Source organism: Asparagus officinalis, chromosome 8 (genome assembly GCF_001876935.1).
Source record: "Asparagus officinalis chromosome 8, Aspof.V1, whole genome shotgun sequence".
NCBI lineage: Eukaryota > Viridiplantae > Streptophyta > Magnoliopsida > Asparagales > Asparagaceae > Asparagus > Asparagus officinalis.
The window spans coordinates 48229675-48253651 of NC_033801.1; the positions used below are offsets into that span (position 1 = coordinate 48229675).

The window sequence follows — 23977 nt, forward strand, 5'->3', positions numbered from 1 at the left end:
GCTTTTTGGCAGGCGTCATCCCATACAAAGGATACGCCTTTCTTTATGAGTTTTGAGAATGGCTGGCATTTGCCCGACAAGTTGGAAATAAACCTACAGATGTAAGCCAAACGTCCTTGTAGACCACGAAGCTCCTTAAGATATTTGGGAGGTGGAAGTTCTTGAATGGCTTTGACTTTATCGGGGTCGAGGTGGATTCCGTTAGCTGTTACCACAAATCCAAGAAATTTGCCACTGGCCATTCCCGAGAAGGACTTGGTTTGATTCATCTTCAATCGATGTGATAGCATAAATTCGAACATTATCTTCAAGTCATGCAGATGATCACCTTTGCTATGTCTTTTAACAACCAAATCATCGACGTGGCATTCCACAGTCTTCTGCAAGTGTTCCTGAAAAATAGTACTCATAGCACGCTGATAGGTGACACCGTCATTCTTCAATCCGAAGGACATTACTGTATAGTAGTATATCCCTAAAGGTGTTCGGAAGGAAGTGTGTTTCTCATCTTCTGGATACATTTTAATTTGGTTGTATCCTAAGAATCCATCCATGAATGACATCCTTTCAAATTCACACGTGTTGTCAATAATGACATTTGTAATGGGTAAGGGAAAGTCATCTTTTGGACATGCTGAATTCAAATCTCGAAAGTTGATGCAAACTCAAACCTTCCTATTCTTTTTCAAAACCAAAATGATATTGGCCACCCAATACGAATGCTGCTCCTCTCGGATAAACTCTGAATCAATAAGCTTTTTAACTTCGGCTTCGATTGCCTCTGTGATCTGTGGACGAAATCGTCGTTGCTGTTGATTGACAAACTTGGTGTCTGGTTTGATGTTAAGGCGGTGCATGGCCACCTGAGGATCAAGGTCTGGCATGTCCTCATAATTCCAATCGAAGACATCAATGTATTCACATACAAGAACGATAAGGTCTTCCTTTTCTTCGGATGATAAGCTATCACTTATGAATATGGGCATAGGGTTAGACTCATCGCCTATGTTCACTTGAATTACCTTATCGTCAGTAGGAGGCTCACGCTATTCGAAGTAGTTTTCTCACTGCATGCTAAGTTGTCGACTCAATGGATCCTCGAATAGAGGTAACTGATCATCCTCTTATGTTTCACTTAGGAGGGCTGAGGTCATGTTAGCCATGAGTTTTTTGAACATGGCTCCTGTACTAGTGTCCGAATCCCAACAGGCTGATTCAGAAGAAGAACTAACAAAGTAGTCGTTTGACTCTTCACTAGCTTCAAAGCATTGCATTGGCGGTGGAGATACATATCCCAATCCCCTGCGAGTCTTGTCGTAATAATTGTCAGGTTTCCCTTTTAGGACAAAAGGGGTTAGCGGAGTGTGTCGGCCTTCTTCAAAATTGAGGCATTATGTATGGGAAAAGTCATACCCCATTTTCTCTATTATACGGCGTGTTGTCGGCCTGAAGTGCGAGAATTGAGGGATTCCTATTTCTTCATTGGATTCATCCGAAAGAGTTTGTAGCGGAACCTCCGTTTGTCCGAAGATGATATCTTCTTGGTTATTTTTTCTAGCGGGAACCACAAAGATGATCTGCGAGGACTCGATGCGTCGCTGACTTGTTGCGAAGGACGAATGAATCGAGATGTATAATGCTAACTCAGTGTATAGTCATGATAGAGGATTTGACGATGCATTGGCACTTGTACCTGATACATCAGAATTAGTTTCAATGCACGACAAGTAAGCTAAACTATCAATATTATTGAAGATAACTTCGTCGCCATCACCAACAGTGTCATTTACATCCAGGCTCTCAAGACCAATCTAAACGGGATAAATGTCATTAAAGACAAGCTCATGTTCGGCAAAATTTTTTTGACACGGGCCGTCTAACAGCCCAAATTGGTCAGAAACAGTGGGCTATAGCTCATGAATTCGTCGATTTTGACATTTTCAACACCCAGCCCAAACAGAAGAAATTCATATTCCGGCACGGTATCAGCCTCATTACCACTGTCGATGTCCTCACCTAGTGATGCATCGGTTGGCTCAATGTCTAGGTAGTGGATAGAATCAGTAAAATAATTCTCTACCCCCCTTGAATGGTTACTTTTCTGCGACTACAGTTTCAACCTCATCGTTCTCATCCACATATTTCATGCACTAATGAATAGTGGATAGGACAATCAAATTGTTGTAGATCCATGGTCGACCCAATAGAAAATTATAGGATGGCTCCACATTGATGACATAACAGGTGACATCCGTTTTCAAGTCTTCCATTTGGTACTTGAGCTTGATCTTGCCAAGAGGACGGGTGTTGGAGGTATTGAAGCCATAAATGATAGTCCCTGTTACTGACAAACGGTGGAGCGGGACCCCAAGATAATGGATAAGCCACAAAGGTATGATGTTTAGGGCAGAACCAGGGTCAACCTAGATTCGGTTTACCTGAACAGAGCTAATATACCCCGTGAAGTATAAAGGTCTATCATGCTTTGGGTTCTTCACGAACATGTCATCTGTAGGTTCCCAAAAAAAAAAAAGATTTGAAACAAAGATTGGTTCTCTTAACTGTTTTAGCCTCGAAAACAAGATCCTATCGCTTGGTAAGAATCTCTTTACAATCGCTCTTTTTCGAGTACAGAAGAGGAGAATGTTGATTCTACTTCTCCTTTGTTTAACGTGGATTCTGTGTGGCGAAAGGATGCCTCACTCGATGCTTGAATCGAGTTTGCTTCCCGTTGATGATCAGAACAAGATCGCTTCAACTCGAGAGGAGAATCAACCTCTGTTGATGGCTTGAGCTGCCGATGGTGGCTACTATTGATTTTAGATCGTAAGAACCGAGGTTCGGATCTCAAATTTGAATGCAAAGGCTCTTCCCAAAGTGCTCCTTGTGTGAATATCCAAGTTAGACTCTTCATAGCGGCTCATGGCTATTTATAGGCCTTAGCGTGTAACTGATTCACAAAAATCATGGAGTCAGGGCGTAACCGACTCCTCAAGTTTAGCCCACGTGGGCTGACTGGGTCTTTAAGGCCGCTAACCGCCTTACATCGAGTCTCACTTGGTATGACCAGCCTAACTGCGTGACGAGGTTTGTTTGACAAAATGAACCTCGATACGTAGTGAGGTTCGTCCAACAAAACAAGCTTCACTATATGGTGAACGTCGTCTTCTGAGAAAACTTCATCTTCACTGACGAGTTTGAGCTTCGTCTTCACTTACAAGTTTGAGCTTCGTCTTCATCGATGAGTTTGAGCTTCGTCTTAACTGACGAGCTACATAATTCACCTCCAATGACAAGCTACATAATTCACCTCCAATGACAAGCTTTGTTGTCTGAGACGAGGTTCATTATTGTGATGTCCCTTGTCATGTATGTGGCGAGGTTCAACCCTACTTTATTTCTTGGCATTTTTAGTGCCTATAGTTGTCATCTAATGAAGATGAACTGGGCAACTAGCATCCAGTGATGGAAGTGCGGGAGAATATGATTGACGACTTGAAGTCCTTAGACAGCCAGAAGTGGGCCGAGATCAACAAGCACAAGTGCGAGATCGATAAACAAAATAAGAGAATAAGATATTTATTTGAGGAGGTCACACTTGGGAGGTGAGAGAGGGATCGAGCTTTGAAAAAGTTAAGTCAGATCATTATGCCGCCTAACGCTTGAAAGCTGAGCTGGGGGAGGAGAGGGCAGCCCATAAGGCGCTTCAAGAGGAAAGTGCTCAAGCCACGTTGTTGGCTAAGCCACACCGTGAGTCATCCCTCACAACAGTTTGAGCTTTTCAAGACCACCTTACTCATCTGGATTCTGAAGCTCATCAGTTTGAGATCGTTGAGGATTATCGCCACAATGTTATTGGGAAGTGGAGGTGGCGCTGGCTTACAAGGCGGGATACGATTATCTCGAGGCACAACTTCCAACCAATATGAGGAGCGATCCTAACTATTTTTACAACCCTCCAAGCGTTTCTAACTGACTGGAGGCGCTCTTAGAGATAGATAAATAGGGAGGGCGACTTGAGCTATGTGGCGGAAGTGGAGCCAAGGATGAGGAGGAGGACAATGAGGCCGACTAGGGCATTGCCAAAGAGGTCTGGAAGGCAGGTGAGGGCTTGGTCAAGCACTCAAGATAGTTGGGTGATCTTGCCAAAAAAGAAGAAAAGTGGAGGCACTGAGTCTGAAGTTCAGCCGACTCAAGTGCCCTCTACTGTCAATGCTTCTTCGCTCTCGTCCTTTGATCTTGGTGTCGACCCAAATCTTGCTTCTTAGTTCTTGTATCTTTATTTTTGTCATTTGTTGTTTCTTTTCTTCTTTTTGTGTATTGTAATCATTTGGAGAACATGAATTAGAAGAATTGTTTTGCCAATCAGAGATGTGTATCTTGCGTTCTTTATGTTGAATTATACTTTGAGCGTTTGAAATGGAGATGACTTGATTTCGAATCTTAGATTGTTGGCCGACTCGCCTTCATGATAGGGGCATACACAATGATTCTCTAGCCTTGGGTTTTGAGAAAATGCCAAGGTTTTGTAGTTGCACTTGAGTTACTTATGAACATGACATCGGTGTTTTGCGTTGTTACTAGCCAAAAGATCTAATGCTTATGGGCTTGTGAAAAAATATCTCGTATGAGTAGGTTTAATATGAACACCCTTGGGGAGCAATAGACTTCCTCCATAGCTAATAAATGATGCCAAAGTTCTGGATTAGATGGAATGGATCGATTCAACTTTATTTGATTATAACTTTATCTATTTCTAAGAAAATTTTAAAGCCTAACCTAGCCAGCAAAGATCCACTAACAATATTTCTCCTAATGGTTGGCATGAATAAAACATCATGAAGGGTAAGGATCTTCCAGATGTCATCTTAAGGTCAACTTGTCCTTTCCCTTTTATTTGTGCAGATATATCATCTTCTAAAGTCATACCTCCTCCACTTGGTTCCTGAAAGTTAGTAAACCAAGAGCAATCATAACACACATGTACATTTGCTCCAAAGTCTAACCACCAATCAAAATAAGAGGTAAAATTACATATAGGAGGTGTAGAAGTAGACCTAAAGGAGGGATCAGAAGTTTCAGTCTCAATCATATTGGTTTGTGGCTTTAGTTCACCATTCTTTTTATATGGCCTTTTAGGTCCAGTCTTACGGTAAAAGCATGATTTGACCACAAATGAGGTAGAAATTCTTTCCATTGGAAACCCTAGGATTTTTACCTTGCCGATTTGGGTTTCTATTATTATTATTTTGGTTCCTATAATTATTCTTGCTATGCTTATTGAAATTTTTATTATGATTTGGCTTGAAGTGATATTAAATTTTCTTAGGCTTATTTCCAGTTAGATTTATTTTGGCTTTATTCTTAATTTTGGTTTATTTCTGTTTCTATGTTCATCCTTAATTCTTATTGATTGATTAGTTTGGATTAAGGTAAGGTCTCCTTGTTTGTGTCTAAGCTCTCAACCAAAATTAGACCAAATAGAAGAGAGTTTATCAATAAGACAAGCCACTTTATGATCTTCAGAAAATATTACACCCTTAGCTTGAATATATCTAATGAAGTTCTAAAACTCATGAAGTCGTTCATTTATAGGCTTGTTATCTACCATCACAAATCAATTAAAATTTGAGGAGCTAAACCTTTCAATTCCTGCAGCATCAAGAACATATTTAGATTCTAGAGCATCCCATGTGCCTTGGCGCCCTTTATTTTACAATATTTATCGTAAATTTAATCATCAAGAGCACTCAAGATCCTATAGGAGCAATGCTAGTCAATATCTTCAGATGTTATTGGTTTAGAACAGGGAGTTGCTGATTTAGATGCAGGTGAAGGTGTAATAGGGGAACTAGATACAGTTGTCCCTGAGATGTAGATCCTTCTATAGGTAAGTATAGATCTAGAGTAGTTAACCAGAATCTCAATTGGTTTTTCCATCTTTAAAATATAACCCTTTATTTTTATTTTTGGTTTAGCACTTAAAATTTCATCCTTAGGGGATATTTTTATAAGATCAAAAATTAAGGTCTAATGGAAAATAAATAATCTGTACAGAATGATAATAAAGTTAATGCCAATTCTAAAGATGCTAACAAACTTTACAATCCTCATCATTTTTATTTAAAGATGTTAATAAAAGCAATAAACAAATATTATGCATCTAAAGTTTGTTAAGCAAACAGTGACTTTCACAAATGAACACTAAATTACACGACCGAATAGCAAAATTGAATGAATAGTAATTATATGGATGAACAGTACCTTTGCGAATAAAAGAGTAAATTTGAGTAAACAATTTTTTTACGAATAAACACTAACTTATTCGGGTGAACAGTAATTTCGAGCAAACAATTTTTTACGAATAAACAGTAACCGCGAATGAACAGTAATTCGATATGAAAGTAAAACTTACACGGATGAACAGTAATTCCAAATTAATAGTAAATTCGGATAGAAGCAATTTATGCTAATGAACAGTAATTACAGAGAATAAATAATAAAGCCGAACAAACAATAAATTATATGAGTGAAAAGTAAATTCGATAGAGCAATTTATGCTAATGAGCAGTAATTCGAATAAAAAGTAATCGTATGAGTGAACAGTGATTCCTGCTAATAAAAGTTGGCACGAATAAATAGTATTTTGTAATGAACATTGAATTTGAATAAAATAAATTTATGAATGAATAGTAATTTCGAATGATCAGAATATCTCTTTAGATTGTTGGACTAGAAATCATAATTATTGATATTTATTAGAGAAAATTAAATGAACAATTTTATAGGCCTCTGGGAAAGTGTGACGAACCACTACCCTAAAGAGATATCTATCGATCTCGTGTGATCAGCCAAGGCAAAATACTCCTTAGCGGTACGATCCGTTCTCTACCGGAACCCTAGTTTGCATGACCACTTTGGGGATGAAGACCCTTGCGTAAGCAGCCAAAAAACTATACCAAATATTTAATGGAGGAATAAAAAAAAAAGAAATGAGGAGTTTCTAGTTTCTGTATATATTTTATCTCCTCACAGGGTCTTTTTATAAGGAAAAAAAATCCTGTTATGAAGAAGAAAGAGATCTTTTAGCCTTAAATAATTCCTCAGGTTCATGAGAACGTGAGAAAACTAACTTTTAACAATTAATTAATTGATTATTTTAGTTTGTTACATCTTGGTATTTGATTTGTTGTTATTTATCCCATAGTCTCACCCTCTTTTCTCGATGAGTTGCAGGACATAACAAGAAAATTCTTTAAGCTTCCAGTCAAAGAGAAACAAAAGTATAGCAACTTAAAGCATGGTCTGTTCGATTTGGAAGGATATGGGAATGACTTTGTCGCCTCTGAAGACCAAATCATCGACTGGAATGACCAACTATCTCTGCTAGTGCAATCTGAAGACAAGAGGAAATTAGACTGTTGACTGGAACCCAAGCTCTTTCAGGTATTAATTCCATTTCACCTTTTAATGGAAGCATGCCTCACATTTGATCTTTTAGGTATTATTATCATATTCACTTGAATGGAAATATCATCCACATTTGAAAAGTTATGGTATCATGACATATTGTAGGGTGTTAGAGGTAGCACAGAAAAGACGCCTCCTTTTGGTATGAGAAATGTCACTAGGCACATGAATAAGTACCACCAACAATGCTGCAACTTCTATCAATAGAGAAACTTCAGATAAAAAAAGGAAAATACAAGACATTCGTTTGAAGAAAAACATAATACTTCCAGAAAATAAATCTAAGAAGAGTCCAAAATTTGGATCACCACTTTTCCACGAAAAGCCCTTTGAAATAATTCTCACCTTTTTACAAAACTCTTTCTAAAATCCTAGAGATCTCCAAGCAACCATTTTTTTTTCTCTCTGTCACGATGTATCTGTAGATACATGCATGGGTTCCCATTCGACTAGGAATCACAGAATCCTAATTGAACTAGATATCAAAAATAGAATCCTTACACAAACAGAATTCTCATTCATCAACAAGTAATCAAGAAGATCCTTGATACAAGGAATCACAAATAGAAGTGAATTCCTAAGGGAAAACACTACAAGAAATCTGGTATTTAACGACCAAAATTAGTGAAGGGACCAGTTGACCGTCATTAATGTGTATACAATAACGACGGGTTTTAATCCCTTCGTCGAGTAATTACAAATATTAGAGAAATAATATGATATGGGATAACGGATTTCTAATCCCTTCGTTGATTTGATCCTAATACCGTCGTTATTGGGTCTCCTTAAAAACGAAGGGATCCATTACCTTCATTGATGGGACTCCTAATCATAATTAGACTAAAATTAACCTATTGCTATTAACACATCCCACATTAAAACCCGAAACCCCACATTAAAACCCGAAGCCCCAATTTTACAAACCCCTTAACTCCTAATCATCCTCTAACCGCAATAATAATCCATTACAAGCCCCAATTTTACAAACCCCTTCAGCCGTTTAACCCTAACCCTATTTCTTTCTCTCTTTCTCCCACTCCCTCCCTGCCTCCCACCGCCTCCTCTCTCAAATCCATCTGCAAGCTCCAGCGATTACCCGATGTCAGCAATAAAATCTTCTCTCTCTCTCTCTCTCGTAAAGTTCTAGGGTTTCGACTTTTGAATTGAATCGATCCTTGGATTTCGATCGAGATTCAAATGGGAAGGAAGAGGAAATTAGAGGCATCAAGGCTCGATGAGATCGATCGAAGCATGTATTCGACCTTTTGCAGCGCTGCGAACTCCCTCTCGCAGCTCTACACGCAGGCTGTCAACCAGCAAAAGATTTCTTTTCAGGCCGGAGAGCGCCATGGATTGGTCAGTTTCCTCCTTTCTCCTTTTCTTATGCTTTAAGTTTGAATCTTTTTGTATATTTTCGGTGATTTTATAATTTCCATTATGTTGTTAAGCTTGATGTTTGGTTTGCTTATGGCTATGTGCTTACTTATTCTGATGAATGGACGTGTTTTGGATCAGTTAATGGGTTGGAATTTTGGCGAGTGAGGAATTTTGAGGAAATTTGGGGGTGCTGCTTATAACGGAGTTTAATTTGGGGATGCTGCAAATACTGTTTGAATGCAGTCAAGACCCTATAGTTTATTATACTTTGCACTTATACACCCTCTATTTTTGTCATTCTTTGTTTGTTAAACTTTCATTCTAGAGTTTGGCATTCAAATTTCTTTGTTAGATGCATGCATATAATTTCAATTTAGAGGGATAAATCAGAGTAGTAGAGTAGCGTAATTGAATGTTTTATAACTTGCATTGCTTGCTATAAACTATTGTTGGTCCTGTAGCTATCATATAAAATGAAATTGACGGGAATTTTCTATAAGAGAACTACCAACAATACTTATAGATCATAATGTTAAATAATTTAAAATATGTGCAACAATTGAGTTTGACAGAAATGAGAATATTGCGATGGACAATGGTTGTACACTAAAAGATGGGACAAGAATTAAGTGCATTCATAGAAAGTTAAAAGTTGCTCCTATTGAGATAAAATGAGAGAATTAGTTCATATGGTTTGATCATGTTCAAATGAGATCACTAAACACTGTAATTAGAAGAAGTGATAGATTATAATTAGTGGAGGAAGGGTAACTGGAGGTAGGCTTAGAATATGTGGGAAAGCAATTAAGAAGGATGTGTAATTGTTAATTTGGTAGAAGCAATAACTCTTAATGGAAAGAATGGGATACATGTAGCTGTAATTTTTTTTAAAAATGGGATAAAGGATTTGTTGTCGATATCATTGCCAATTTAGTGTTCACTGACTAGAAAAACTAAAATTTGCACGCACTCTAACTGTAGTCTGAAGTGCCTCATATCGAATTTATATAGACATATTTTAGCCTATATTTTCTCTGTCATCTATGTATCTTATAATAAGAAAATTGCTGATTACCTGACATGAACTGACCATGTTATTTTAGACCTATTAGCTATGAACGAATGCTCTATATTATTTTAATATGTGGTTTTTGAGTATTGGATATTTTGATTTTATTAATAAACTATCTACATCTTTGTGTAGGAGATTCAAAGAGAAAAAAGAAGCTGCAGAACCAGAAGCTGATCCTGAAAGGGACCAGAGAACTGTTTTTGCTTATCAGGTAATAGTTTGTAGTTTATGTTTTCACTTCATTTATTATTGGAAAGGGGTATTCATTTCATCCATAAACAATCAACTTCTAAAATTTTTGTCTCTTTTGTGATTTTAGATGCCTTTGAAAGCGACAGAAAGGGATGTTTATGAATTCTTCTCGAAAGCAGGAAAGGTTAGTGGAATGAGTTACTTGGTCCTCTTATCACACAATAATATGAGGTTGATGGTTGTTTTTAATTTGTCAGGTTTAGCTTCTTGTATTGACATTACACATCCATCTGATAAGAGTGTTCTGATATTTACATGTATCATGCAACCACAGGTATCTGAGCTTACATAGTAGTACAAGTATACTTATCTCCCCTGTCCAGTTTATTATTTAAAATATTTCGTAACTTGTTATCTTATTAGGATTAAAGCTTTTGGTAGGCAATTCTCTATTTCAATATCTTCAGTACATACATTGAGATACACTTGCTTCTTATTACAGTAAATGCTCCTGTGCCTTCAATGAGGCCTATTATAATGACTTTTTTGTGGCTCAACATTCTTTTATTTGGTGAGTGTGAAAAGAATTGGAAGTTTGATTGCTCACCATATTGGGTGCAGTCCTTAGGGTGGTGTTATGTGTAGTAAGCATGGCAATGTATTTTTAAGTTGCAAACTGTATAAGTATTACTTCATTAATGATGTTAGATTTACAAGTAATTAATTTATGGCTTCCAAGTTAGAGACGTGCGGCTGATCATGGATTGGAACTCAAGATGATCAAAAGGAGTTGGGTATATTCTCTTGTTCTTTAACTTGTTTGTTGATGCATTATAGCAAGGTTCTTAGACATGCTTCCATGAGGATGATCCTTCTAAAGTTATTTTGCTCGATTATTCAAAAATTTCTTAGACATGCTTCCATGAGGATGATCCTTCTAAAGTTATTTTGCTCGATTATTCAAAAATTCAGATAAGGAAAGAACATCACGTGATGGAGGTTTCAGGAGATAGTGATAATAAATAACTTGAATTTTCATGAATGTTGTAAGGCATAAAAGGTGATGTTTTGAAAAAATACAATACTTTGAACCACATATTTTGGGATCATTTTTTTGATAGATTTTGAGCTTGAGGTAATCTACATTCAGAAGCAGATGCAGGTAGTTTGATTTAATTCATGACAGAAGAACAAAATTGATAGTCTATATTATCCGTTGTTATCTACTATACTATCTAGATACAAATGTCAAAACTTTTAAGCATGTCCTACTCATGCATCATCTGGTTGCAAGCTGAGAAGCCTTTTTATTTGTTTTGGAACATGGCAGAACTAGTTAAAAAAAGTTTACATGCTATTCATAGTTGTTAAGCACTCCCAACGATGTGTATTTTTTCTAAGCAGCCCAAAAGTGAAATCAACATAATGTGATATTCTTTTGAGCTCTCTTCTTCATTTATCACAAACGTTTCCTCAGCAATAGATGTTAACCTGTCCAATGAATTAGATCTGTTAAAGGTTGTCCAGTGAATTAAAAAAATCCCTTTGCAATTACTTTCACATCAAGCTCTGTACAAGGCTAGCCTAGTTCAAATTTAATGAGTCCTCTATGGAGAATTCATGACTTTATTCCTATGGGAATCAGGCTTTTGTTCAGAGAATAATGATCATGATTATAATAAGTAATGTCAACAACAATAGGAGAGAGAAGTATTACTAAGTACTTTAGTGAATTATGTTTGCCTGCAAAAATGAATGCATGTAATATTATGGGAACCTTAATTAATGCTCGAGAAGTTATGAGAACCTTTGAGCATAGTTAATGTCAAGTTCATTTCACACTTACTATTTAACCACATGAAATTGCTTATATAGATCTCCATTCTTCAACGATATCTTAGATAGCTTACCCTTTCTCCATTACCATAGTTTTTACTCATATGGCATGTTATTCCTATCTATCTTGCATAATAAGGGTCATGCTTTCCGTTTTCTTTTGTGTTTCACCATTAAAGATGTCGATTTTAAATATAGAAGATTAAGCAGGAGACTGTCATTTGTTGTATCTATAGAGGAAAGAGGCATAATTATTTTCTCGGCTGAACATTTTTTTTTTTGTTTGAAGGATATGAAATATGAGCAGGAGCAACAACAACATCAACAACAAATGGTGTCTGACTTAGAGTCACAAGTGAAAGCTATGTAGGAACTTTTTTTAGGTAGCCATCTTCATTGACTCCTCAAACTCGAGAACATGTGCAGGACCAGGTAATTATTTTTTTATAAAATCTCTTATATATTTTTATGATTGACTACTTGCACTTGAGAAAATGAGATTTTTACTTAATAAGATAATAATTGCTTAATTGATATTTCTTAATTATGTGATTTTTTAATTTTTCAGGCTATCCATGCAAGATTAGGAGAGAGGGTAGCTCGAGTCTTCTTTTGACGATGATTAGAGATGAAACGATGTGTCTTTCCTAGACTTCTATTTTAATTTGTTTTAGATAGTTTCACGTATTTTCCTTTAGAACAATTGGGATATTAACACTTGTTATTAGTGTTGAATATTTGAGGATGGTGGGATTTTATTTATTGATGTTATTAATGAATGGAGTTTTTGATTTCTCTTTTATTCATTATTGGATATTTTTAATATATTTGTGTTATGAATCTTAGTTTCATGTTGAGAATAATATGATAGTTGCCTATGAATGGAAAAATTTTCATTAATGTAAATTAGAAATTTGTAGTCTATAATGACGGTTTTATAAACCACGTTTTGTTCATCAACGAAGGGAAAGCACCATCGTTGATAGGTTACTAATTATCCACCATGATGATTTTTACGACGGTATCTAACCGTCATTAATTAGCCTTCAACGACGGGGTTGTCACTCGTTGTTATACAATAATAACGGGCGTACAAAACCATCATTACACAATAACAACGGGAATGAAAACCCGTCATTTAAAGTAACGACGGGAAAATATCCCCGTAACTAATGGTAACGACGGGAAAATATTCCCGTCGCTGATGGTAACGACGGAAAAATAACCCCGTCACTAATGGTAACGACGGTGATAATTACCGTCGTAGATATTAACGACGGTAATATATTCCGTCGTTAAAGACTCTATAATGACGGGTAGTATATCCCTTCGTGACCCTTTAGCGAAGAGGGCTTCAACGACGGGTGACGAAGGGATTTTTTCCTGTCGTTAGCATACAATAACGACGGTTTTCAGCTCTTTAACGAAGGGAAATCATTTCGTTAAAGGCGTAATTTCTTGTAGTGAAATTTGAGGCACAACTAATGCTAATAATTCATCTATGACACGATCCGACATGCCTACTCATTTGCACGGGTCAGGTTCCAAACCTGTTAACCCAACACTTACTATATAATCCAAGGTAATGTATGGTTGATGTTGCTTGTTCTAGGGAAATGCTTCACGAGTATACCATGAAAATGAGAAACGTAATCGATATTGTGCTTCTGGCATTGGCAAAGATACCGTAAATGGAGGAAAACAGCATTATGAACCAATCAACTGAGATAGCAGAAGTGTTTGTAAATTAAATTACTACCCTTGTTGCTCGAGGCCTGAAATTGTGTATGGATTAAAGTCTCACTCTGATGATTCTGTTAGAACGTTATTCGTGCAAGAATGTTGTTCGTATAATATATGTTGTTTGATTAATAATAAGCTCTCATTTGCTATTGATATATTTTGTGAAAAGATATATTTTAGGTATAAGCAGTGTCATACCCCTAAAAAATACTAAATATTAATCTCCACTGAGCAATCGCCACGTGTCTTACACTATACCTAATACATGTAATTCAAGACGAAGATAATCTCCATCCGACTCGGCCCACTGTTCAGCCGACATCTTGTGTAACCGAGACAAAAGGCGGTACTACTTGACCAACCCTTCGATCGACTCCACAAGCCACCCGACTTGGCCTACTATTCAGCCGACATCTCGCGTATCAACTGTTATACCCCTAAAAATACTAAATATTAATCTCTACAGAGCAATTGCCACATGTCTTACACTATACCTAGTACATCTAATTCAAGATGAAGATAATCTCCACCCAACTAGGCCCATTGTTCAGCCGACATCTCGCATAACCGAGACAAAAGGCAGTACTACATGCCCAACCATTCGATCGACTCCACAAGCCATCCAACTTAGCTCACTGTTCAGCCGACATCTCACATATCCGAATAAAAAGGCAGTACTTATCGTCCAACCTGGCCAGTTTCTCCTACGAATAATTCCCACTTGGCCTGTTGTATCAGCCGTCAACAGGTATAGGCGACCATCAGCGGGACAACTAAAAGAGTCAGTAGTTTTCTCGAACCCCGCGCTGATAGCCGCCTGTCCTTGCATTAACTGCTCTGACAAAACCATCATTTCCCTAGTTCCCGTAGCCTTTATGACTTATCGGACCTAGTCAGCACTAAGCACCTGCTGTCATTTCCATAATAAATCCCTCAACAACCGACACGCAGCACATGTCTGCCGACTTAGCTGCCTAGCTAGACTCAGCCCAAGTTACCTTCTTGCCCTTCAGATCCACTATAAAAAGGAGAGGAACTGCATGAGATAACTCTCTTTGTTAACACAACTAATCATTTACTGACTTGATCGTCGGAGGAACAACTAGAGAACCTAACTCCGGCCTTTCACGAGTTCTTTCTTGTGCATGGAAGAATAGAAAACCCCAAAGCCATACATGAGAAGGAGTTAGAGGACCTTAATCACTCCAAAAACCTGCAAATTATTCCTAGTTTGATAGCTAACGTCAACAAGCAGGTATGAGCAAGATGAGGCTTGAAATGATGCAAAAGTCAATACGAACGTTGATTTCAGCTTCGAACCATCGACGGTCAAGAGGTATCCATCGATGATCAAACATCTCATTAATTGTTACAAGAGCTAATTGGAGAAAAAAAATCATAATAAGAAACATTAATAGTCTACAGTGCACCATCGATGTTCATAGGGAACCATCGATAGTTACAAGTTACAAGAAATTAGAATCAAGTTTGGAACTGTGTAGAGCAACATAACAAGTTAATCACAGTTGATTCTAGAAAAATATCAAGAGTGAAACTCTATTTTGAGCACATGGGAGTATCCCTCGTGTTGTTGCGAATCCACATGAACAAACAAAACTCAGTTGAGAGATATATAGGTTGAGAGATGAATGTTTTAGTTAGACAATGTTGAAACAATCACCAGCAGATAGGAAACCGAGGCTGAAATTTGTATGAGCCATAACTTTTAACTCGGTTATCAAATTTGATGATGTAATAGCTTTATGGAAAGCTCTCGATCTGATTTATCTAATCATCAATGGTAGGTTGAGTGCATCAATGGGCTATAGTGATGAATAACAGGAGCCAATTAATAATTTTGCTAAGACATGGATAGTAACCATCGACGGTCTACAGTGAAGCCTCAATGGGTGAATAGTACCATCGATGGTTGGGTTTGCCGATCGATTGTGATGATGTATTTTAGAAAAATTGATATTTTAATCTTAGCCGTTTGTCGACCCGTTTGATCTCCTATTTGCACTCAGATTTGAGTATCTCTTTCATATACTATCAAGATATATTTAAGAGGAGTTAGAAATTATAACTAAAGAGAAGTTCAAGGAGGCAAATATATGAAAATGAGAGATCTTTGTTCTACGATTGAAAGAGAGTTGATCAAATACCTGAGCCTTGTTCAGCTTCTTCTCGGCGCGCTTTTGATCGAAATTTGTTTCAGGGAGGAGGTGTGCCTACGCTTACACCGCTACACCGCTTCTTCATGGATTTTATCTTCATCAATGCGAAGAACAGCTTAATTAAGTGTTGTAATATTGTTCTTTTTATGCTTTAATTATTTTGGTTGGTTGTATTCAAACGTGTAAGTTTGGCGTCACACTCAAGCCAGGTTAATTGAGGGTTGACGTACTCAAATTAGGGTAATTGAGGGTTTGGCTAGCTAGGCGTAGGTTTCTTCTGGTCATTGTGAAGAGTAAGGTTAGATGACTGGTTTCGAATAGATTTTAGGGTGCGGTCTTTGAAGCCTATTGAATCGGGTTGTGATTCAGATGAACTCTGGTCATAGTGAGGGAGGCCCTTCAAGAGAAGTAAGTTTGGACATAGGATTTTAATCTAAATCACTATAAAAATCTCGTGTGTTCCTGTGGTTGTTTGCTTTTAGTTTTTCGCTTATTATCTTTCCGTTGCTTATTCTAAGTTAGTTGAAAAATTGTTGCAATCTTATTCACCTCTCTCTGGACTTGCATCACAGTTCCAATAGTTTCAATGATTTCCATTTTGTTGCCTGATAAAGAGGTGGAGGGGCTTCAAGTGCTCAAATATGGAGAGTGGATGAAGGTTCCTATTATCCCCCATGCTTTCATCATTTTTGGAAAACCAGATGGAGGTGAAAACCCTTTTTCCAATTCATTTCTTTGTTGCTTCTTGAAATCATGTGGGCATAATTAGAAGTCCATGCTATCAAAGAAAAATAAAGATAAGAAAGGTAAAGGTTATATATATACAAAATTTAAATATACAAGTGCGGTAAACCCAAATAGATATATGGTTTGTTCAGCTTAAATATTTTTATCATATGTTCGAACATCATGGACTAACTCCTCATCAATCTTAATTCCTTTCGATATGAACAATACAAAGCATTTCATTTGACTAGAACCAAGAAATTTCAAAAGTACAGATGAAATAAACAGTTAATACAAATCCTATCAAATCCACCATACAAGAGTGAGTGGTTTGCATCATAACAAGAATAGTTAAAATTCCAAGACTATTCCTCTAACCGCCCCTGATGGTAGAGGTCATCCTTGAAAGTACCCTAGAGGGATGGGGGGGTGAATAGGGTATTTGCTAACCTAATCTGATATTAAAACCAAATTAAAACTTCTAATGCAATAACCTAGTAAATATGATATTGTAAAACCCCGAAATATTTGAGTTAATGATTGATAAATTGAATTAATATGTGATTAATTATTATAAGTGGATATTTATTGAGATAAATATCATTAAATAGTGTATGAGTATATTAACAAGTCTTTTGAGTATAAACAAGTTCATACATAAGAATAGAACGAGTCGAAAACATGTACAAACGCAAAATCTTGAGGATCTGGAAATTCCCAGTCCAGTCGACAGCCACAGTCGATTGTGGAACCTGTTTTTTATTTTTCCTGATCTGAGTTGGTTTCGAGTGTTTGAGGCTCATATTCATTTTCTCTGCTATATATACACATCGTTCACGAGGTTTTTTTAGTTCTTTCATAATTTTGAAACCCTAGCAGCCACCAAACAATTTTACAAACCCTAATTTGATATTTGAGAAAGATTAAAGGCTTTTAAGTGGGATTTCTGTTTGTGGCTTGGAGATCTGCATTGAAATTCTCTCTCTCACGTTTTAAATCAAGTCTGAGGTGAGTTTCATCTTTGCTAATCCCTCTCCCTTATTTTAAAGAATTTAAAATGAGTTTATAACAAGATTTATCGGGCCAAATTGACTAATTTGTGTATAAAAATCAAATCTTTTATATTATATGTATAAAGACCAGATCTTTTCATGTTTAAGAACGAGATTTTATTAAGAGTAGCCATCCTCTCCAAATAGAGTTACAAAATTTTTCACACCTCTAACCCCTCACTTTCTACCCCTATTTATAGTAAACATCTGTGAATGAGAGCCATTGGATCAAACTTGAGCCCCAAGACAAGCAAAATCAGCCATTGACTCGCGCTAAAGTAAACTGGCATTGATGCAGGCATCGATGCTGGTATCGATGCCAGCATCGATGCCCACATCGATGCCCACATTGATGCCCACATCGATTTCACGGATAGCTTCGTCTCATCAAAATAGATGATTTTCATATATTATATGTTAAATTCCGTCTTCCGGATTAGGAGATATCGTCGTTTCTTTGTGGCCAACCATTTTGAATATGATTTCTTTTCATATTGGATTTTTGATTTTCTCCGGCTTCTACAGGCTACTCGGCTTGATTCTGGGCTTTTGGATAATTTGGAAATTGATTTTCCAATGGGTTTCTTTGCTTCATTTAATCAATGGGTTTTTGTTGAGAGATGAGAGTTTGAGATTTATTCTTCATTAACCTACATTTAAAGGTAAAAACAATTATTAGTGGCATATTTATTCATATAAAATAGATAATGAGGGTATAAAATTGTAATAAAATGTGATTATCATCATGCAAGGTGCACAATAAAGACAAGGAGGCCTCCCCTCTTAGGAGAATTCCTGTCACCTCTGGACTAGGGGTTCATGTCGAAGCCTCGGATCCCATTGAGATTCCACACTCGCAAGGGAGTAGTTTTAAATGTGCGATTCCTAATGTGACTTCGACAACGACACATTGTCCTGAGAATGCCAACAATACTACACGTCCCCAAAGGAGGAAGTCATACTAACAGCTGATAGGGTACTCCGACACTCATGACAATGAGTTGTACTATCAGGCTGGGGGTGTGAATAAATCCCGAAAGAGGATGTTTGAGAAAAGAGTCCTCATTATTCATGTGAGACGATCATCAGGGCAATATTATCTTAGTGTAGCTGCTCCAAGACCAATCCACAAAGGGTCTCAATATTTGAGAGACTCTCCACCGAAGCACCAAAGCCCAGACGAAGATGTTTCCGTAAGAGAAGGCCCACCGTCTAAGATGGTGAATCCCTAGAAGTCACTATAAATATGGCTGATAAAGGAAAGCGGCATTCAACCAATTCTGACCCCAAATTTTCCCCGGGAGGAAGAGTTGATCAAAGACTTTCACAAAAAATGTCACGGGTCTAATTAAGGGCCACCAGACACAAGGATTACAAAAGAATGAACAAAGGGTTGTCTTCAGATGACAAACCTTCGGATACTTGCTCCGCGATCGCCTCTGACGATACGATGTCTAGCATAGGGCAAGCCAAGGAGGCATTCATAATCATGCCTGATCAGTTGGCTCAAATGCTTTAAGAAGCTCTGGCTAAGCAACTAGAAGAAATGAGAGCTGAGATAAAAATGGAAATGGAGTTGACTATGCAGCAAATGAGGGTATTACATTGTCAACAACCTCATCAGCAACATGAGCCCAGTTAACGGGCTGAGTCCAACCGCGGGTAATACTATACCTATTTAAACAAATGTGGTTGATAGCGACTCGGATGTGGACGAGACCATTTTTGCTGACCCTCCTCCCAACAACAATAATGTTGGGGGTGGTCCAATAGAGCCTCCTCCACCTCCTCAGAATCGCCTAAAGGAAGATGCATGCGAGGATAAGAAGATCAAAGACTTCGAAAGCAAAGTCAACACTTTGACGTCCCCTCAAGAGGTAAAGAAAACCGATTTTCCTAGCCCATATCCGAGAGAGTAGGAATCAATCACGTATCCAGCGAAGTTTAATCTAATTAACTTCACGCCGTTTGATGGGAAAGGCTCACCAACCCAACACTTGATCTACATCAAATCTCACTTGGGTATGATATCTAGAAACAAAGCCTTGATGGTCTGATCATTCATAGGCACCCTTCACGGGGCTGACTTCGATTGGTACCACCGTCTGAAGCCGGGGAGTATAATAGCTAGGATGACATGGAAAGCTCATTGCTCAACAGTTTCTTTGATAATGACATTGAAGGGTCAATTGGGACTCTGCTGGACGAGAAATAGAAAGACGGAGAGTCAGTTGACAACTTCGTTAAACGTTTTTGGAATAAGACAATGAATTGTTGAGATCCGGTCACGAAGGAGTTCATTCTTCAAACTTGTCACAACAATCTCTTTCTAGATGTCTTAAAAGCCATGGGGGTCATGCCTTCCAAACTTGGAAAGGGTTGAAGATGCATGGGGAACAGGCCAAATGTTTCCTTAAGAGAAGAAGCTTGAGAGAGGTCAGCCAACGCCTAATCCTCTAAATCAGAATTTTACTCCTCGAGGCAGAGGAAAGGCACTTGTAGCTACCGTCGATGCTCACCAAACATCACAACGACATCCACAACAGTAAACACTGCAGTAGTCGTCATTCCAACTGCAGCACCAAGCATAGCAATCTCAAAGGCAGTCAAAGACTTCGGAGCCCAGATTTCCTAAGGAATATTCCTTCAAAGAAGATGAAGTCTCTGCCATCTTCAAGTACCTCTTCGATAATAACAAAATCAAACTACCACTAATCACAAATGAAGAAGAAGCTAAGATAACTTCGGATCTGAAGTATTGCGCTTATCATAGAAGAGTCCACCATTCTACAAAGGCTTGTTATGTTCTTAGAAATCAAATTCAAGCCTTGATTGATGCTAGCATCATAACTGCGAAGCCTAAGGAAAACAAAGTAGGTGCAAACACAGTGTCCATCAGTTTCTGCTCTATCCCTCGATATGTTAGCCTTTTTGTTTTGATGATATTTTAACGAATAATTTACAACTAATATTATTTGTCTAGTGTTTGTGTTTTCTTATTTATTCTAGGTAAACAATGAGTTTGAGAATGGATGGAATCGAGCTTTCATGATCATATCCAATAGAGGTTGGTGGAATATCAGAGTGAAGCAATACATTTCAAGACATATTCAAGTATAAGCTTCATCCGCAAGTTTACCAAGAAGAGCTCTATGAAGATCTATCAAGCTTGGGTAAATAGGTTAGGTATTGTATTGTGTGTGTTCAATATTTTAAGCTCAATCACATACACACATACTCGTTTTTATATATATATATATATATACATACACACACACACATTTTGGTTTTCAAGTTTATATAAATATAAATTTGTGAAAATATTGAGTTATTTTTTTATAGACTTAATAATCATTATATACATCTTTCATTAAGTTTATATAATCATTTTATAAAGTTTTAAAACATGGTTTAGCTAAAATTTCAAAAACAAGTGTTATTCATTTTCATATTTTGGACATTTTTGCAAAATAATGAGATTTATCTATTGAGAAGTGTAATTCTAAAAAATCTTTTTGTAACATGGTTATTATCATGTTTATAAATATTTTCCAAAGTTTTACATTTTTTAGAATTAATTTGATATTTTTTATCAAGCTTTAAAAGTTAATTTTTGGACATGCACAGTCTATGTGCATGTTCATAAGTCGACTTATTAGGGTTGATAAGTCGACTTATGAAATGCTCTAAAATTTTTATTTTGCCGCTGCCAAGTCGACTTATCAGACAATGCAAGTTGACTTATAGCAAATCGGCTTATGACATTTACAAGTCGACTTATGGGCTGATTTTTTGACTGTAACTGCTAGTTACAAGTCGACTTATCACTGTACCAAGTCGACTTATAACTGCATAATAGCTAATCCTTGTTTTTCAGGTTTTTTGTATTTTTACTGGGTTTTTCCTGTGTTTTGGGGTCTCTTATATGTACCCCTTATACCTAGCTCTATCATCACCTAAGAAACTTGTTTATACAAGTTTACAAAAGTTTAACAATGGTCTAAGTTTATTTTTATTGTTTGTTTCAAGTTTTTTGTGAAGAGAATTTCACAAGAGCAAGATGAGATAATCTTTGGTGTTTGAGCTTCATTCCATTCTCTCTCTCACTCTTGATCTATAGAGAAGTTTTCCTAAACTCTTTCTAGCTTTATATTTATTTGTTTGTTAATCATTTTCATTAAAGCTAGATTTATATTGAGTTTAGATTTGTTTTACTCATTGCTTACACACACAACCATTGAGATTTATTATTTTCATACATAGTATATTTGGGTTGTGGGGTTGTACATTGAGTTGAGCTTAATTAAGTTCTCACCTTATTTAGAGAACAATCATTTGTTGTAGATCTTAATTGTGAGGTTTCACTTTGTATTGCACAAATAGACCAAGAGGAGTGTAGAGGTGAGAGACGTGGTCGGTCCCAAGAGGAGTGAGGTCAGTGGTAATGCCTAGAGGTAGTTCATAATTCTGAGCACTTGAGGGAGACACGTGAGAGGCCAACACTTGAGGTGAGATTTGTGTAGTTACATTGTGAGTTATTGTGAATATTGATCGGTGAGCGTTGAAAACCGATATTGTGTGTAAACGTTTTCGGGTGAGTGTTGAAAACCCGGTGTGATATTGGATTTCTCCCTCTGAGTGGGGAGCAGAGATGTAGGACAAATCATTGGATTGTGTTTGAGTTTGCATTAGCATTCATTTATATTTGTGCTCATTGCTCATATCGTCATTCTCTCATTATTTAGTTTGTCCACTATATTGTTTACAATTGTTTGTTTCGCCCTTGTGTTATTTGTATATCCTTGCATATATATCTTATCATATATTATACTTTCTAGGATATTTATTAATTAGTTTTAATTCTCATTAGATCGGATTAGATTAGCATAAACTCTATTCATCCCTCTTTTAGGGTTCTTTCCTAGTGGCATTATAGTTTAACAATTGGTATCAGAGCTTTGTGCTCTTTGATTTAAGATCTAATCACCTTGAGTTAAAGATCTAAGTTATCTTATTGTGCTAATCTAGTTTTAATTGTATTTGTCTTGCTTGCATATAATTATAATTATGGATATGTACGGTGCACCTAGTCTTGGTTATGCCATTAATATTGCTCCTAGATTAGATAATTTCTCCTATACTCAATGATGTGTTAGATTTAAACTTTTTGTTCGCTCTAAACGCTTTGATTTATTGGAAATTATAGATTATGCTTATATTGTACCCACTTCGGAGAAATCCAAGTGGAGTAAAAATGATCATAAGATGTTTAAAGTGAATAAGCTCTTGTTAGAATTTTTGCATAATGCTTTTGATTCATCTTTTTCTAACAAGCTTGATTCATTTTATAGTACTTACAAATTATGGAAATTCATAGAAGCACATCAAGGGAACTTGGAGGCAATCTGACAAGCTTTGGCGGCTTCCTCTTCAAGTTCATGTGGAGCCTCATTGTGCACACGACCACTAGGCGATAGTCCTAGTGTGGTAAGTGATTGTGATTCCGAAAGTGAATTAACTATTGATGAACTCGCTTGTTCCTATGAAAAATTAATGCATGCCTACAACAAATTGCATCATATCATTTTAGATTTAAAAATCAAGCATATTAGTTTAAAATCTGATCATGAGTTATTAACCTCTAAGTTTGATGTTGTTTCAAATGAGAATGTGATCCTCAAAGAAAAGAATGATAAATTAAAATTTGATCATGATTCTTTAGTTTCAAATGTGGCTAATTTAACTCATGAAAATGATAATACCATATTAGAAGTAGAGAACATTAGAAATGAATTTAATTCATTCAAAAATGATCGTGCTTCTTCTATTTCTAGTGTCAATGCTAGTGTGCCTAATGATGAGTTGAATAATGTTAAAAACCACATTTCATCTTTAGATTCAACTCTAAAAATATGCATTGTTAAAAATGATAAGCTTATGGACTTGTGTGCAAAGTCCCGTGTTAACACTAATCAAACACCCACTATACACATGTATAGCAAAATTTACAAGTGCTCTATTTGCGGCCGAAAAAACCATTTAGCTAAATTTTTCTATGATGCACATAAACCTACAAAAACTAATATTAAAGCTCCTTGTGCATCTCATAAGCCCTCTTCATCACACACACATGCACATGCACCTATTGTTCATCATTAGCATGCTCATGTGTTCAAGTGTGATTGTTGTGGTAGATTTGGTCATTTGGCCAAATTTTATTTTGATTTGAGAAGAGTTTCTCATTTGCAAAACAATTTCAAAGAACAATCAATTTTTGCAAATGTTTTTCGTGCACAAGTTTATGGTGAACAAAATCAAATGGGCTTCTTTCA

The 23977-nt window shown here is 36.8% G+C and overlaps 1 protein-coding gene across 4 annotated transcripts; it reads left to right on the forward strand.

Moving 5' to 3' along the window:
• LOC109820012 lies at nucleotides 8413–12742 on the forward strand. Of its 4 annotated transcripts, none has more exons than XM_020386050.1 (5): nucleotides 8419–8826; nucleotides 10052–10130; nucleotides 10239–10295; nucleotides 10369–10445; nucleotides 10614–10842. In XM_020386050.1, exons 1-4 carry the CDS (start codon nucleotides 8705–8707, stop codon nucleotides 10372–10374), a joined length of 264 nt encoding a protein of 87 aa, XP_020241639.1. In that variant the 5' UTR covers nucleotides 8419–8704; the 3' UTR covers nucleotides 10375–10445; nucleotides 10614–10842. The 4 variants fall into 4 exon arrangements, with proteins under 4 accessions (XP_020241637.1, XP_020241639.1, XP_020241638.1 ...); XM_020386047.1 differs by lacking the exons at nucleotides 10369–10445; nucleotides 10614–10842 and adding exons at nucleotides 12237–12379; nucleotides 12516–12742 and having other exon boundaries at nucleotides 8430–8826; XM_020386048.1 differs by having other exon boundaries at nucleotides 8413–8826; nucleotides 10375–10842.

What these genes read in the sequence shown, in the direction of transcription:
- LOC109820012 (XM_020386047.1), top strand. Translation starts at nt 8,705, where the DNA reads ATGAGATCGATCGAAGCATGTATTCGACCTTTTGCAGCGCTGCGAACT. An exon ending in CCGGAGAGCGCCATGGATTG is followed by an intron (nt 8,827 to 10,051) that starts GTCAGTTTCCTC and finishes ATCTTTGTGTAG; the next exon opens with GAGATTCAAAGAGAAAAAAG. An exon ending in TCTTCTCGAAAGCAGGAAAG is followed by an intron (nt 10,296 to 12,236) that starts GTTAGTGGAATG and finishes TTTTGTTTGAAG; the next exon opens with GATATGAAATATGAGCAGGA.